Here is a 13,999-nt window from a genome sequence, read left to right as displayed (position 1 = left end):
TTGTACTTTGTATATTCTCTTCTTTATTACACGGTGTTTTTACCTTGCGGATGCCCTCAAAATATTTTAAAATCGAGCTTACTATCATCAAACAGAAACTCAAATGAGTTCAAGGCTGGAGAAACCCACATTAAGCATGAAAGTCTGCAGCTGGGACTGAGCAAACTCACCGGCACAAAAACGCATGCGCCCTTCCTTTTATTTACACCCTTTCTTTCTCTTAGGATCTGAACCAGGTGAGAAGCCGGTAAGTGGGGCGTGGGCAGATAGCCCCGCACGCTGAGCGCAGTAAGGAAAACGCGCCACACTTGAGGAGCCGTGGGTACAGTTCCTTTTCTTCTCCGGTTGCGAGTGCTGGGGGCGTCCGCCGCAGGTGCCTCCCGAGCTCCCTGCCCCGGGCGCAGCCGCCGCTGCCGTCCGCTCCCCACCCTCTCGGCGCCGCCGCAGTGCGCGGAGCAGGGCTGGTGCTCTCCGCCCGTGGCCCGGAGGGGCGCGCTCGGGGCCAGCGCCGCTCGCTCCGCATCCCTCTCCTCCAGGCTCCTGGAGCACTCCCATCGCCGTCTGCAGTCCCAGGCCCCGCCATGGGGAATGTGCCATCAGCGGTGAAGCACTGCCTCAGCTACCAGCAGCTTCTCCGGGAGCATCTCTGGATCGGGGATTCAGTGGCTGGGGCACTTGACCCTGCGCAGGTACTACCTCGCGGCCCAGGGTGTCCCCACCCTTTTGCACACTGCCAGCTGATCTCTGTCCCTGTTATGTAGCCACCGCACCCTAGGGCCCTTCCAGCAGCGGTCCCGTTTTGTTAGGCCTCACCTCTTGAAAGATTCCCCATCATCTCTGTGCTGTGAACATGTAGACCCGCCTCTATAGCTCAGATCCAGCAAGATCCCTACCTGTGGCCTTCTCCTGGTCCCCCAAAAGAAACTGTTTCTTTTCTGTTTTTCCCCTTGGAGGGGACCCATTATATAATCTTATCTGCAGGCATTCCTCCAGGGACAGTGCCTTTGTTTTCACTTCCTTTCCTGTACTGTGGAACAAAGAGGACACATTTGTCAAAATTGTGGCAGAAAAAGGAATGAAGCCAACATACAAGGCGAGGATAAAATGGTAGAATGAAATTATCTGTCGTACCAGTAATTATCCCCCAATTTATGCTTGAACACACTTGAATAAGCTTGAAAAAAACATTGTAAATAACAGCAATTTCAACCCAAAATTTATTTCTATGTGATTCCTGAATACCTATTTTGAGACAACAGGCAACTTAATAGTATCCACATGTTTGCAGCCTAATGCAATCTCAAATGGCAGGTGAAAAAGAAATACATATTTGCTTTTCCTTTAAAAGAGGTCAAAATGTAAAATTTTGCAAGTAGTGACATTGATCATTGTTTATATGAATGTTAAACCATGGACAAAGGAAGGAACAGTATAATGGTTTAGCTCTTTTTTGTTTTGCTGAATGCAAAATGTTTATTCCTGGTTCATCTTGTAAACAGAATAATAACTTGGGTTATTTTAGTAGGTAAACATTTTACTATGTGGCTTTAAATCAACTATTCTAATACTGGGTATCCCTTTTCCTGTAGTTTTACATTTAGTGTATTCTCCATTTAGTGTATCCTTATGTGAAATTGTAATCTTGTTTCTACAAATCAGAATTCAGCATTTGTGGATTCCTTCAGAATCAATCAGAAGATACATTGCTTCTGATTACTTAAAAGATGGCCACAGTCATCTGGTTCAAAGCCTGTTGCTGAGAATTCACAAAAGAGAAAGTTATTCTTCTTGTATGTTTACATGTCTATTTAATTTTTCTGCATTCTAATTTGATTTTTATCTATTGTAACTGTTAACTTTCATATTCCGTCTGTTATATAATAAGGAATCCTTAATTTTTATTCCCTAACTCTGAGACTTTACATGACTTTTGTTGCTATGTTAACATTGTATTTCTCTCCCTTACGTTCTAATTTTGTGGGGGCAATGATGGAGGCTAGGCTGCTACCTGCGCATGTCTACTTTGCCCTGTTAATATGTGGAAACAGGTAATTGAAAATGACTAGCAGTATGAGAAACAGCTATATGCTCTCTAAATATTGCCCTTTTATCCCCTGACTGCTTTGCCTGGGAAACTCCTATTCATTTTTCAAACACAGCTTAAATGTCGCTTCCTTTGACCAACTCTTTGCCCTGTCTACAGTTGAAGCCCCATTTCTGTGCTCTCATGGCACTTCATGTATAATTATGTTTTAGTCCCAATCTTGTTGAATTGTAATTTTTAAATCTTATTTGAACTCACAGCACCATTGACACCTGGTACCTGACACCTGACACTTCACTCATTGCAATTGATCTCCTCCCTTGGCATCTGTTTAACAACACCTGTAACTGCTTTAAGGCCTACCTCTGTGGTTCCTAAATCTGGAACCAGCCTGACTTAGTGGCCTCTACCAGTCTGGGAAATGATCAGTTCCTCATGACTTCTTACCACACTCAAAGTTTCAGTTACTATTTATATTGTGTGTGTGTGTGTGTGTGTGTGTGTATAGTGTATTTATTTATCCAGATTTATTTCCCCATCTCCCTCTTAGACTCCAGTCCTCACGTTCAACTGCTCATTTGACATCATCATTTTCAAATTGGAAAAGGAAGTCAGACTCAGCATTTCCAAAACTAGATTTGTGTTCTCCCTCCCTAATCTCCAGAACTTCTCCAGTATTTCCTAAGAACCCCATTACAGTTCATTCCTTTCTATAAACCACAAACCAAGAGCTCTTTATTTTCATTTCCTACATCCAAAGTATCACTAAGTCCTGCAATTTTATGTCTTGACTTTCTCTCAAATCCATCTATATTTTTCCAACTTTACTGCTGCTACCAATTTTAAAATGGCATTATCTCTCGTGGACTATTAACGAGTGAGGTTTCTTCAATCCACTGTTTGTATGGCTAGTTGGGAGACTGTTCTCTACTTCAAATAGAATCCTGCTGTTCCCCCATTTTACAGCCTTCTATGAATGTCCATTACTATTAGGAATGAATACCACAACTTTTAAAGTGTTTCCGAAGCTTCAAATGGTATTTTCTTTGCATCTCTTTGCAACACCATCTAGAGGTATTCTTTTGTTCTTGCCACAGTGGCCTTCTTTGAATTCTTAATGTTTCTTCTGGAACCACGATCTTTGATCCTTCTCTCTTCTGCTGGGAAGATTCTTTTCAGCGAATTAACTTCTCTTCACCCTTCGGATCTTCACTCAAATATTGTGTTCCCATGAAATCTTGCCAAGACTCTTAAGATAGGCAACCCTTGCTATCCTATATTGCTTAGTGCACAATTCATCATATATAATATGAATTGTATATTTATTTCTGTGATTATTTGATGTTTAGTTCCCTACCAGATTCAAAGCATCATAAAAGTAAGGGAAACATATACCATTCTCAGCAAGTAACAGAATGGTTAGTTTTTAATGGCCAGTAAATACTTCTTGAATGAACAAATGAATGGATGTTTTTCATATGCTTATGCGGACCATGAAATACTTGTTAGCACTTGCCAGGTCAATGATGGATACATCACAGTTCAATGATAAATATTAGTTAAATGAATGCTAATGTTAGGAGAATGAATACTTGGTGACAATACAGTTTGGTCTTAGTGATAGAAGACGGATATTACTCTGGGTCTTACCTCTTCATCTCATAGAGGCTACTCAGGTTTGATGGGGAGGAGACTTGAAAATGGATTCTGGGGTTTGTGCAGAGACAGCAGAATGCTTAATCATTTGTTCACCATAAAATCTGGCAGAATGATGAGCAGGGCCCCTGTGATTTGAAACAATTTGATAACAGTTGGGACACATAGAATGTTGTGTTTTGAAAGAATCCTGCGCTAGGCAATAGAAGATTGGAAACCTAGATCTTTTTCTGCTACCAAGTCATTCTGTGATTTTGTGTAGGCGATATCCTGGCTAGATCTTAAAATTTCCATTTACACATGAGTGGTAATATATCCCTGATAAATTATTAGGATTAAAAATAAATTGTGTATGTGTAAGTATACATACATCGGAAGTTTCACAATTTATTATCAAATACAAAATGGGTCATTGTAAATGAAAGGCTTACTGTGCCACAGCTCCACTAATTAAATTCTTTGAGTTTCTAATATTTTGCTAATGGCGCTGGTTTTACAGAAGACTTTCAATAGATGAGGCTGTTAAAATAGATCATTCTATGGTTCAAGGTATCTCTTAAGGCCTGTTTGATTTCCTATGTGTGTCTCTTAAAATGGGTATGAATAAACTGGCTTAATTGGTAAGTTTCAAGGTTTTAATTCAGTGTGATCAAATGTAACCTGGGAAAGCAATTCCTTTTTGATTTCCAAGTGCTACATAAGCAGTATCTAAATTTCTTCTTATTTATTTATTTTTTGAAAGTTTATTTATTTTGAGAGAGAGAGTGTCAGAGTCAGGCGTGGTGGGGCAGAGAGAGAAGGAGGGAGAGAGCATCCCAAGAAGCTCTGCAGTGTCAGTGCAGAGCCCGATGCAGGGCTCGAACTCCCAAAGGGTGAGATCATGACCTGCACTGAAGTCAGACCCTTAACACTGAGCCACCCAGGTGCCTCAGTTTCTTCATATGTTAATAACCCATGTGACAATAAAATTCTGAACAATCTAAATTCTAATTCAAATGATTTTAAATGTATTAGATGCATAAAAGCAAAATTGTAGATTATGTGACATTAACTTTATAGTTATTGTACATCATATCCTGATTCCTTTAAGTTACATTGGCTGTCTGCAAAAATTGTGATTCAAAGAAAGGATTTGGTGTTCAAATTTCTCTAGAATTTTAAACTGAATATATTTGTTTAAATTTAATCAGAGGATAATGTGACTGTATGCTTTTTAGTTTGCATCTATGCAGTTGTTAGCACATTTACTAAATATCTTAGGACTAGGGAGGAATTTTCAGAAGAGAAAAAAGTACCATTTCACTTTTTTTTTATTTGTCTCAAGTGTTTTTTTTCCCTCTTTTTTTCCCTTTCATTTTGACTCCTTTCCCCTTTTTCTCCTCTTATAGCTTCTTTTGAAATGACCTATTATTATTATTAATTTTCCCCCTGCAATAGCTTGTTAATTATATACTGTTTTTACTATACTCTTAGCTGCTATCTATAAGATACCAACACACATCCTGGGATTATTAAATTTTTTTTTTATGTTTGAGAGAGCGGGAGAGACAGAGCATGAGCAGGGGAGGAGCAGAGAGAGAGAGGGAGACACAGAGTCCGAAGCAGGCTCCAGGCTCTGAGCTTTCAGCACAGAGCCCAATGTGGGGCTTGAACCCACAAACGGTGAGATCATGAGCTGAGGTCGTATGCTCAGCCGACTGAGCCACCCAGGTGCCCCAATACAGTATTATTAACTATAGTTGCTATGCTTACATTAGATTCACAGAACTTACTTATAGCTGGATATTTGTATAGAGTAACAACTTAAAGTTCAAAAAGAAAAAAGGAATAAAAAGATGATCGGATGCTTCAGGAAAAAATAATACTTTATGGAAAAATAGACTATTCTAATGGTTTTCACTATAAATAAAAATTATGAAAGATTTTATTTTTGAGACAGAGACAGAGCATGAACGGGGGAGGGTCAGAGAGAGAGGGAGACACAGAATCCGAAGCAGGCTCCAGGCTCTGTGCTGTCAGCACAGAGCCCGACGCGGGGCTTGAACTCACGGACCGTGAGATCTGAGCTGAAGTCGGCCACTTAACCGACTGAGCCACCCAGGCGCCCCTGAAAGATTTTAAAAGAAGAAAATTATGCTCAACTTCAGTATCTGGCTTTAGAAAAACAATATACTACTTACTTATGTGTGACATAGTTCAGTGAAATTTTTGGATAAATCAATGAATGATTATATGGATAATCCCTTTATAATATTTTGTCTCTATTGATAGGTTTATCTCAAATCTTTGATTTTATGGGCGTGAGGTTTGTAAACATATTTTTGTCATGAACCTTTTCTTTTTAATCCTTTGTATTGCATTATTTCTGTTTCATTCTTTTTGTCAATTCTTAAGCCTTTCTGGAAATCCACGTATTTTATTAGTTCATTTGAAAAGTATTTTGTAGGTTTGTTGATCCTCTTGTCTACATGTATATGTTTGTATCTTTGTGCATATGTATGATGCGCCAAAAACTAACTAATTTCTATTTCTTGAAAAAAAAAAAAAAGTCTACTTCTGTGTTTTTGAATTAACATTTTCATTTTCCTTATTTGAATGTTTAGCTCATGTAATGTTAGTCTTTTTCAAAACATGTGAAGTGTCTTAAGGCACTCTCATTTCTCTATCATTTTGCTTTAAATGTCTCTTATAAGCTGCTTACCTGATAGTCTGTATCTTTCAGTAAGTGACTTTCTGTGACTGTTGATGTGTTTTTCCTGTCTGCCACGTCTGCCAGCCTCACCACTTTATAGTTTTTATCTCTGAGGCTGTTTATACTTTTTAGTATTATTACTTGATATTTAAATCAGTATGATTGTTTGGAACAAAATATGTACTTCACAGAGTGAACTCGTTCATCTTTAGCAAAAGTCTGTTTCATTATTACACCATGGCTCCTTGCATAGCACGTTACCAGGTATATGGCCATTCTCAAGACTGTTTTTGTTAACATAAGATCTCTGACAGGTAGGTGAAAGTAGAGTCCAAAGACTTGTATTACTGATGAAGCCAAAGACCTTACTCATGGACACAGCAAAATTAGAAAGTTGAAAATACACATATTTGTGATCAGAAGCTTATAAAGTGAACAGTCACAAGCAGTGACGAGCCCTTTGTATGGCCATGGGATTTAATGGCTCAGATGAAGTTAACTCAGTAAATTTCAGTGGAAGTCGAATAGTGGATGGCAGGTTCACCAGGACCTTGAACACGCTGCAGAACAATCTCAAAATGTGGGGATAAGGGAACAATAGAAAACTAAGTTCTCCTGGCTTTGGTAGATAAGGGATACAAGTCCTCAAACAGAGATGAAGGACAGTATAGCCCAATCACATGGATCTCAAAGGAGCAGGAGTTTTTATAGGAGTAAAAAAGTGCAACAATTTTCAGGAAGTAATAGCAAAGATGCCATCCATACTTTTGGTCACTAGCAAGGTGTAGGAAACTAAGCAGTCTCTATGTGAGAGGGTTCTAGGTCTGATGCTTTCCACACTAGTGATCAAGGCTTCATTTGAGGCCATAAGATGATGGGAATGTTCAGTTCAGAGGTTATGAATATAGTGGAGTTTGTTACTACAGAGCTGTTTCCAGATGGAAAACTTATGAGGCTTGAGTCTTCACATAACGAGAAAGGCAGAGAACTATGTGGGGTTCTACAGAAGAAGTAGATGGTTGTTGGGAATAATTTTGGGGGGAATGACCCAAGAAACAGTATTGTAAAATAAAGTGGGTCATCACGTGTTTGATCCTCAACAGTCTTTTGATGGATGTGGTTCTCTTTGGGTATCTTGGCATCCGTCAGGACCTGGATTTATTGCATTTTGAGAGAGTCCTCATCTCTCGAGCATGGAGACTGCACATCTTGGAGTCCCCTTTAGTTTGAATTGACTTACATGTGGTTTTGAAAAAAAACAAAAACAAAAACCTTTTTGTCAAGGTTGTTCACATGTTGATTCCTGAAGGGAAATGCCTGGCTGGTGAATGAATGCTGAGATCAAAAACAGAAACCCTGATGGTTGTGGCTTGGTCTCTGTACCATTGGGAAGGATACTCCTATGGATACTTCATTCCATACATCCCACGTCCAAGATGCAGCTTTTATATATATTTCTCATATATTTTTAATTAAGATACAATATTTTGTATGAGTTCTATATTCAGAACGCTTTTTAATTTATATAGCTACTACTGTGGAGTATTCAATATGTACTAGGTACTAACTGCTTTGTGTACAATAACTCCTTTAATCCTTCCAACAATCCATTTTATGAACTGAATAATTAGGATGCAGAAGGGTAAAATAAGTTGTTCGTGGTCCACAACTAGTGAATAGCAGAGCTGGGAATTGAATTCAGGCAGCTGTGGTTGCAGAGCCCCTGATTTTTCCTCCTATATCAGTGTTTCCTAAACTTTTCTGGTGATAGTCACATGAGGTGTTTATCAAATGTCCCAGAAATTCTGATTCCATAGCTCTGAGGTGGAGCCACACCATCACTGTTTTTACATTCTTTTGTTGTTATTGTTGATGTTGGTTTATTTTTGCAAATACTGTGCTGGGTGAGGCTGCCACCGCTGTATCGCTGCATCTGCTTTCAGAGGGTCTGCTGTCATATCATGTTTTCTCTGGTCTATCTTTCCAGAGCTCCTGGCTCCTGTCCATGAAAGACTCCTATGAGTTTCAACTTCCCTTCTGCCCTCTTTGAGGTTGAGACTAGAGTTCTGTCTGGAATAGAATTGCATTGGATACAAAAGGAAAAACAACTTGGTTTCCAATAAATTTCCTGTTCCCTTCAATCTCCAATACTTTCTGTCCTTGGATTTCTGTTGGCTCCTGTATTTCTTGCTTTCTCTTATTCCAGCTGGCTTTCACATCCTTCCCTCCCCCCACTCTGTGTTCTTGTTTTTTTCATTAGCTGTGAGCTCCTCCAAGTCTTCTGGCTTTCTTTATGCTTATTCACTCTGTGCTGTAACTTTCCCTGACCCTTTCTTCTCTCCTTGACTATCCCTTTCCAAGTTTAGGTTTTATTTTTGTTTCTTTTCAGTTTTCCTAATCAACTAAGGGGCTAGACTGTGCAGCACTGTAACTTTATGGGTCACTTTCATGTAGCAGATCATATTAAAGGAGATAAAGCAAAGTCATATATTTGGGGAATATTGTTTTTAACAGTAATTCTGATTTGAAAGTGATCGTCCAGCCTGCTTAAAGCCCTAATAATAAAAGCAACATGCAGAATTCTGGTTTCCTCCCGCAGGTCTCTCTATTGTTAGTCTAAGTGGGAGATGCAGATTGGCTTCTGCACAGGTGAGCAGACTTTATTCTCTGGAAGTATTTTGTTGGGTCAAGGCTACATTTAAAAGTTAAGGACATAGAAATGCCTTAAGCACGATGTGCACTCTTTATTTGTCTATGTCGCTGCCTTGGGCGTCCAGATTATCTTACTGTGCTGATGGATATAAATATGTATTTTAAATTCTTGATGGACAATTACATGGGGATGCTTTAATGAGATCACCTAGGACATTTCTGAACATTGGCATATTTTGAACAATATAGAACCTAATGGTAATTAGCAGTAAGAAGGAGTTGTCTTTAAATTGCCAGAAATTTGCTATCTTCCCCTTTGGATGATATTTTCTGAGTAATCAGAATTCATTCCTGAGTGAACACTCAGGTATTGTTGCATTTATTCCACATCTGCCCATGTTGATGGGGACATTTTTGTATTTTCTTCAGAAAATAATACTGGCTGGCATATCCTGTTCCCAAAACATTCATTCTAAAATCAGACTTTATATAAAGAGACTTTTGTGTGAAGATAACTTAGAACATTATTCAAGTTTATAGATGTTTATATTTTTAAACCTTTTTCATATAGTTTATAGGAAAGCTTAGTAATAATGTAATGGAAAGCCCACTAGTAGAAAGGCTCTCTGAAAAATATAAAGTATAAACAAAACTATTGTTTCTACACAGTGATGAAGGGACCAGAGCTGTGAGTTCTGAACATGATTTTGATGAGAGAAGCCGGTATTTCCTTCCCTGATTCAGAGAGAGGAAGGGCTGTGCTCTGGCTCTCTGATGCTGGCAAGGTGGTTAGGACCATGGTGGGCAGGGAGGGGAAGTAGAACCACTAGAGCTTCTGTCCCAAGGGCACTATTCAGGCCACATTTTCATTTTTCATTGCTATCTTCTTCTGAAAGCTCATTTCTTCATCCGCTTTTTATTTGAATCACTCTTTTTCCTGCATTCCTTTCTTACAACTCAGTTAAAAACACAAGCCTGTAAATATGTTCTAATGCAGCACAGGGGGAGTCAGTGAGGATGATAAGAGTCTTTGTGTTGGAGGTAGATGGAAGGTCAAATGGGATTCGGATAGATGGAAGAACTTCCTGGTCAGAATAAGATGGTTGAAAATATACTGGCAGAATTAATATCATTAATTCATGGAGAGTTATTCATTAAGGTATGAATAGTGATGTGTGTGAATGTATACATATCAACCTGTATCTGTACCATCTATCTTATCTATTGTCTCTTATAGGAAAAAAATAATTGACAGGCCCCTAATCTTGAAAATCTACTTATTAATTTTTTTTTTCATGTTTGATTTGAAAATGGTTGCTCACCTTTGCAAGTGGTGACTCTTTTGAGTGTTTGGCTTGTGTCTCTTGCCTCTCTTTCTGCCAGACCCAATTTCTGTATAGTACTTAGTGGACTCATGTTTGTTTTCCTCATTGAAGTAGAGTTCCCTACCAAATATGTTTGAAATGATTAAGATATCTAGGCATTAAACATGTAATATTTTTTTAGTGCTAGAGTGAGATCTTCTCAAGAGATGAAGCTATGTTTTATTTACCTTTCTGTTATTCAGGAGATCTAAATACTCAGATCCTTTAAAAATGTCTATAGACCAAAATAGTTTCTATATGTTACATACAGCAAATATCCATAATACAAACTTCAGCTGCTTTCAGCCAAATTAACTGACCTTCTGATGGGCAAGAGTATGTGTTTAATTATATAAAAGATGCTATTTTTGTAGACTAGAATTAGTAGTTTTAGTTCTGTATTTTCCATATTGGACTATAATGTGTATTTTTAAATCCAGGTGCTAAATTTGGAAGTTTTGAAAAACCTGTGTTCTCTCTCCTATCACTGTGAAGGTCAGAGAAAGTAGAATCTAGCTTTTCATTTACTTTCCATATCTGTTTTTACTGAGTTAATTCACACGGTGTACAATATGAATCTTCTCAGGATTCCATTTTATGGGAAAAGGAGTAGAAACATTGAGGGGTATAATGATACCCTTAGGGTGAAGCAGCTTCTCTATTGCAGTGCCTAAGCCATGGTCTCTGGTTTTGGATTCAATGTTTGGGCTGAATATCCCACTGATAGTAAGCGCATCAAATGTCACCTTAGGCTCGTTAACTTTCCAAGTCACGCTTCCTTGGATTTGTCAAGTACGGAAATGCAGATGGCAGGAAACTTCGACTACATAAAAACGCCTTTAATATAAGTTTCACTCTATGAAATCAGCATTTCATAAAGTCTTTTTGGTGAACTTTATTAACAAGCGAAGGGGTCTAGGAAGCTTGGCAAAAAAGGAGGCAGGAAACCCCAAAGAGAACATGCCTGTCAGACGTCTTTCCTTCTGGGGCTTCCTTCCAAATGTTTTTGGATCTTGAAGGAAGTGGAGTGGCTCTCTGCCACCACTTTCATACATCTGTAACCCACTGAGTGTACAGAGTCTGGCATTCACTTTTTAAATTCTTTCCTCAATCTGTATTTATTTCACTGTGAAATAGAAGCTGATCACATAGGTTAATGTTGAAGTCAAAATATGAATCTTATTTTACTTAGACACAATTTCTACTTTCTGAGAATTTTGATTTAAGGACTGAGAATTCTCAGATTTTTAAAACTGCCTATGGCACAGTTCAAACCTTACATTTTATAGAAAGCTGTGGACCTGGTCAAACATAAAAGCTTAGGGCAATTTGGAGTTCTGTTTGCCTAGGTTTTAGGGCTGTGTTTAAAAGAAATTTGCAAGACCTGTGGAGAAACAGATGTAGTTATTCAGACTTTCACTCATGAATGTCTGCTATCACTTAGTCCCCGTTCCCTTATGACAAGATTTTAATATTTAATATAATTCTGCTAAATGTATGCTCTAGAAAATGTTGAAAGAAAAACTTGAGCTAAAGGAAATGGAACATAAGCCTGTGTAAATATTCATCTCTAGAGAGCTAGATCTCTTAAGTATCTATTTGCTTTTTGAAGAATATATACAGATACTGACCTTTTGGGGAGAAAAGAATAGTGATAACTTGTTAAATAGAATGCCAATCATTTCCCTTAATCAAAAAGTATGATTTAGGGTCAATAGTATTTTAGCATACCTGCTCTAGATTTGCAACTAACTTATTGAATGGAACGAATGGAAGAACACATGAGCTATAAAGTGCTACATTAACTGTTAATAGAGTATTATTGACAAGAGTTTGGGAATTTACACAACAATAATAATAGCAACCATTCCTACCACATACAGAACTTATGCCAATGACTTTGCTAAAGCCTTTACTTAACTTCTGAACTCATATTTGCACAAAGAAGATCCTGTTTTGCTTACTTTTAATGTGAGGAAAGGGAGGCTCATAGAGTTAATAAAAATCTCTGCGGGTCACATAACGTGTAGCAGTACTGGACTTGAACCTGTAACAGGTTCCAAAGCCAGAGTTTCTTATGCTACATCATGCCAGCGTATGAAGACCAGTATTAAGCATATTAAGACCAGTAGGAACTTGAGTTACAAGAAAATTATTTTGTACTCATTTACTGTAACTTCTTTTTGTTTAACAGACTAGGTAATGTTCTAGATTAATCAATCACTTTAAGGAAGGAAACTGTACTTGGTTACAAATGACTTAGGATGATCTAGCTTACTCTGCCTTATTCATTTTGAGACCCAATTTTGAAAATCTGAGGTAGATTAATGTGAATGAATCACTATTATTTTAGGGAGAAGTTATTCAGACTCGTTAAAATGATGCCACTGTTCTTTGTTAAACTTTGACAACCCTTTTTCACTCTGTACCTCACATCAGCCCTTCTTTTTCCTCTGTACTCGGGTAAATGGTGTTATAGGATATTTCTGAGAAATAGATCCTTTCTTAGTTTCTTAATAAGTGCCTTAAACTTGGGACAGGTACAGTTGACTTAAAGTCATACCAAAAAGGTCAGAATTATACAAAAGGCATTGTATACATACCAAATATTATGTATGCAGACCTCACACACCTATTGAAAATTTCTGAGTAAGTTCTGTTGGAAAAAAAAAATCTATTTCCTTCAACCATTGGCGTCTTTATTCTTTGGTCTATGTGGTCATCTAAACCACAGTGTGTAGAGTAAAACCACACTATAATACAATAAGTTAAATTAAGAAAAAAAACAACAACTCAATCCCCTAATATGTGCTAAAGTGCTATTGTGAGGTTAATAAAAACTTTATTAATAAGACCTGGGTTGTTGGAAGCATAGGAAACAAGAATTTTCTATTGGACACAAACAAACACAAATGTAAAGATAATGAAACAAATTGTGTATAACTGATCACAGAATAAAAAAGATAATGGGGTGATAAAAAAAAATAATGACAATGCAGTTCTAGCTCTACAATGTGTCCCTAAGAGAACTTCAGTATACTTCCATTTGAGAAATGAAGAGCTCAGGAACCAGTCATGTTGTGACTGGACATTTGAGTTGAATTTACACCGTTAAAGATTGCACTTGTTTCAAGTGGCTTTTCTGTCCTCAATTTCTGCTCAGCAATTCTAAAACCCATGCTGAAGTGCAGAACGTGGGGTGGCCTGTGTCTGTATTTCATCATTTCTTCTTGCCACTGGGCGGACTTGGCTGCTTGGGAACATTGAGCTGTGATGCTGCACCATCCACTTCTGAGGAAGCCATAAGCCCTATGAGTTTTGATATGCCACTTGTTCTTTTACTAAAAAAGAAAAGCGAGAGAAGACCAGGAGCTTCTTTTTCAACTGGTGGAAAAGGAAAATAAAAATGATTGTTGTCATACATTTTGTAGGAAGTCCTGGTTAGCTAGTTTTGATGAAGCCACAGGTAAACCTTGGTATCAGATGAATTAATTACTCAAGCTACATGTAATAACTTTCTTCTGTTTCTGATTCATAATGTAGTTGGAGACCTAATCTGTTAAACCAACATGGATAGTAGAAAGTGATTGC

General features: G+C 38.0%; 1 protein-coding gene across 6 annotated transcripts in view; it reads left to right on the top strand.

The window, feature by feature from the left end:
- The first annotated feature begins 253 nt into the window (after positions 1 to 253).
- Positions 254 to 13,999, top strand: part of HMGCLL1 (3-hydroxy-3-methylglutaryl-CoA lyase like 1) — a 296,847-nt gene continuing 283,101 nt past the window's right edge. For 4 of the 6 annotated variants that reach the window (XM_086707097.1, XM_086707099.1, XM_086707096.1 and 1 more), the window contains exon 1: positions 449 to 689. In XM_086707097.1, coding sequence (XP_086563223.1) covers positions 582 to 689 — 108 coding nt within the window. In that variant the 5' untranslated portion in view covers positions 449 to 581. Of the gene's footprint in view, positions 690 to 13,999 lie in introns of all 6 variants that reach the window. The other 2 variants (XM_025925518.2, XM_086707100.1) reach the window with 2 other exon arrangements.

Source organism: Puma concolor, chromosome B2 (genome assembly GCF_028749965.1).
Source record: "Puma concolor isolate L17-30 chromosome B2, mPumCon1.1.hap2, whole genome shotgun sequence".
Lineage (NCBI taxonomy): Eukaryota > Metazoa > Chordata > Mammalia > Carnivora > Felidae > Puma > Puma concolor.
The sequence above is the reverse complement of the archived record's forward strand: the minus strand, read 5'-3'. Positions and strand labels throughout refer to the sequence as shown.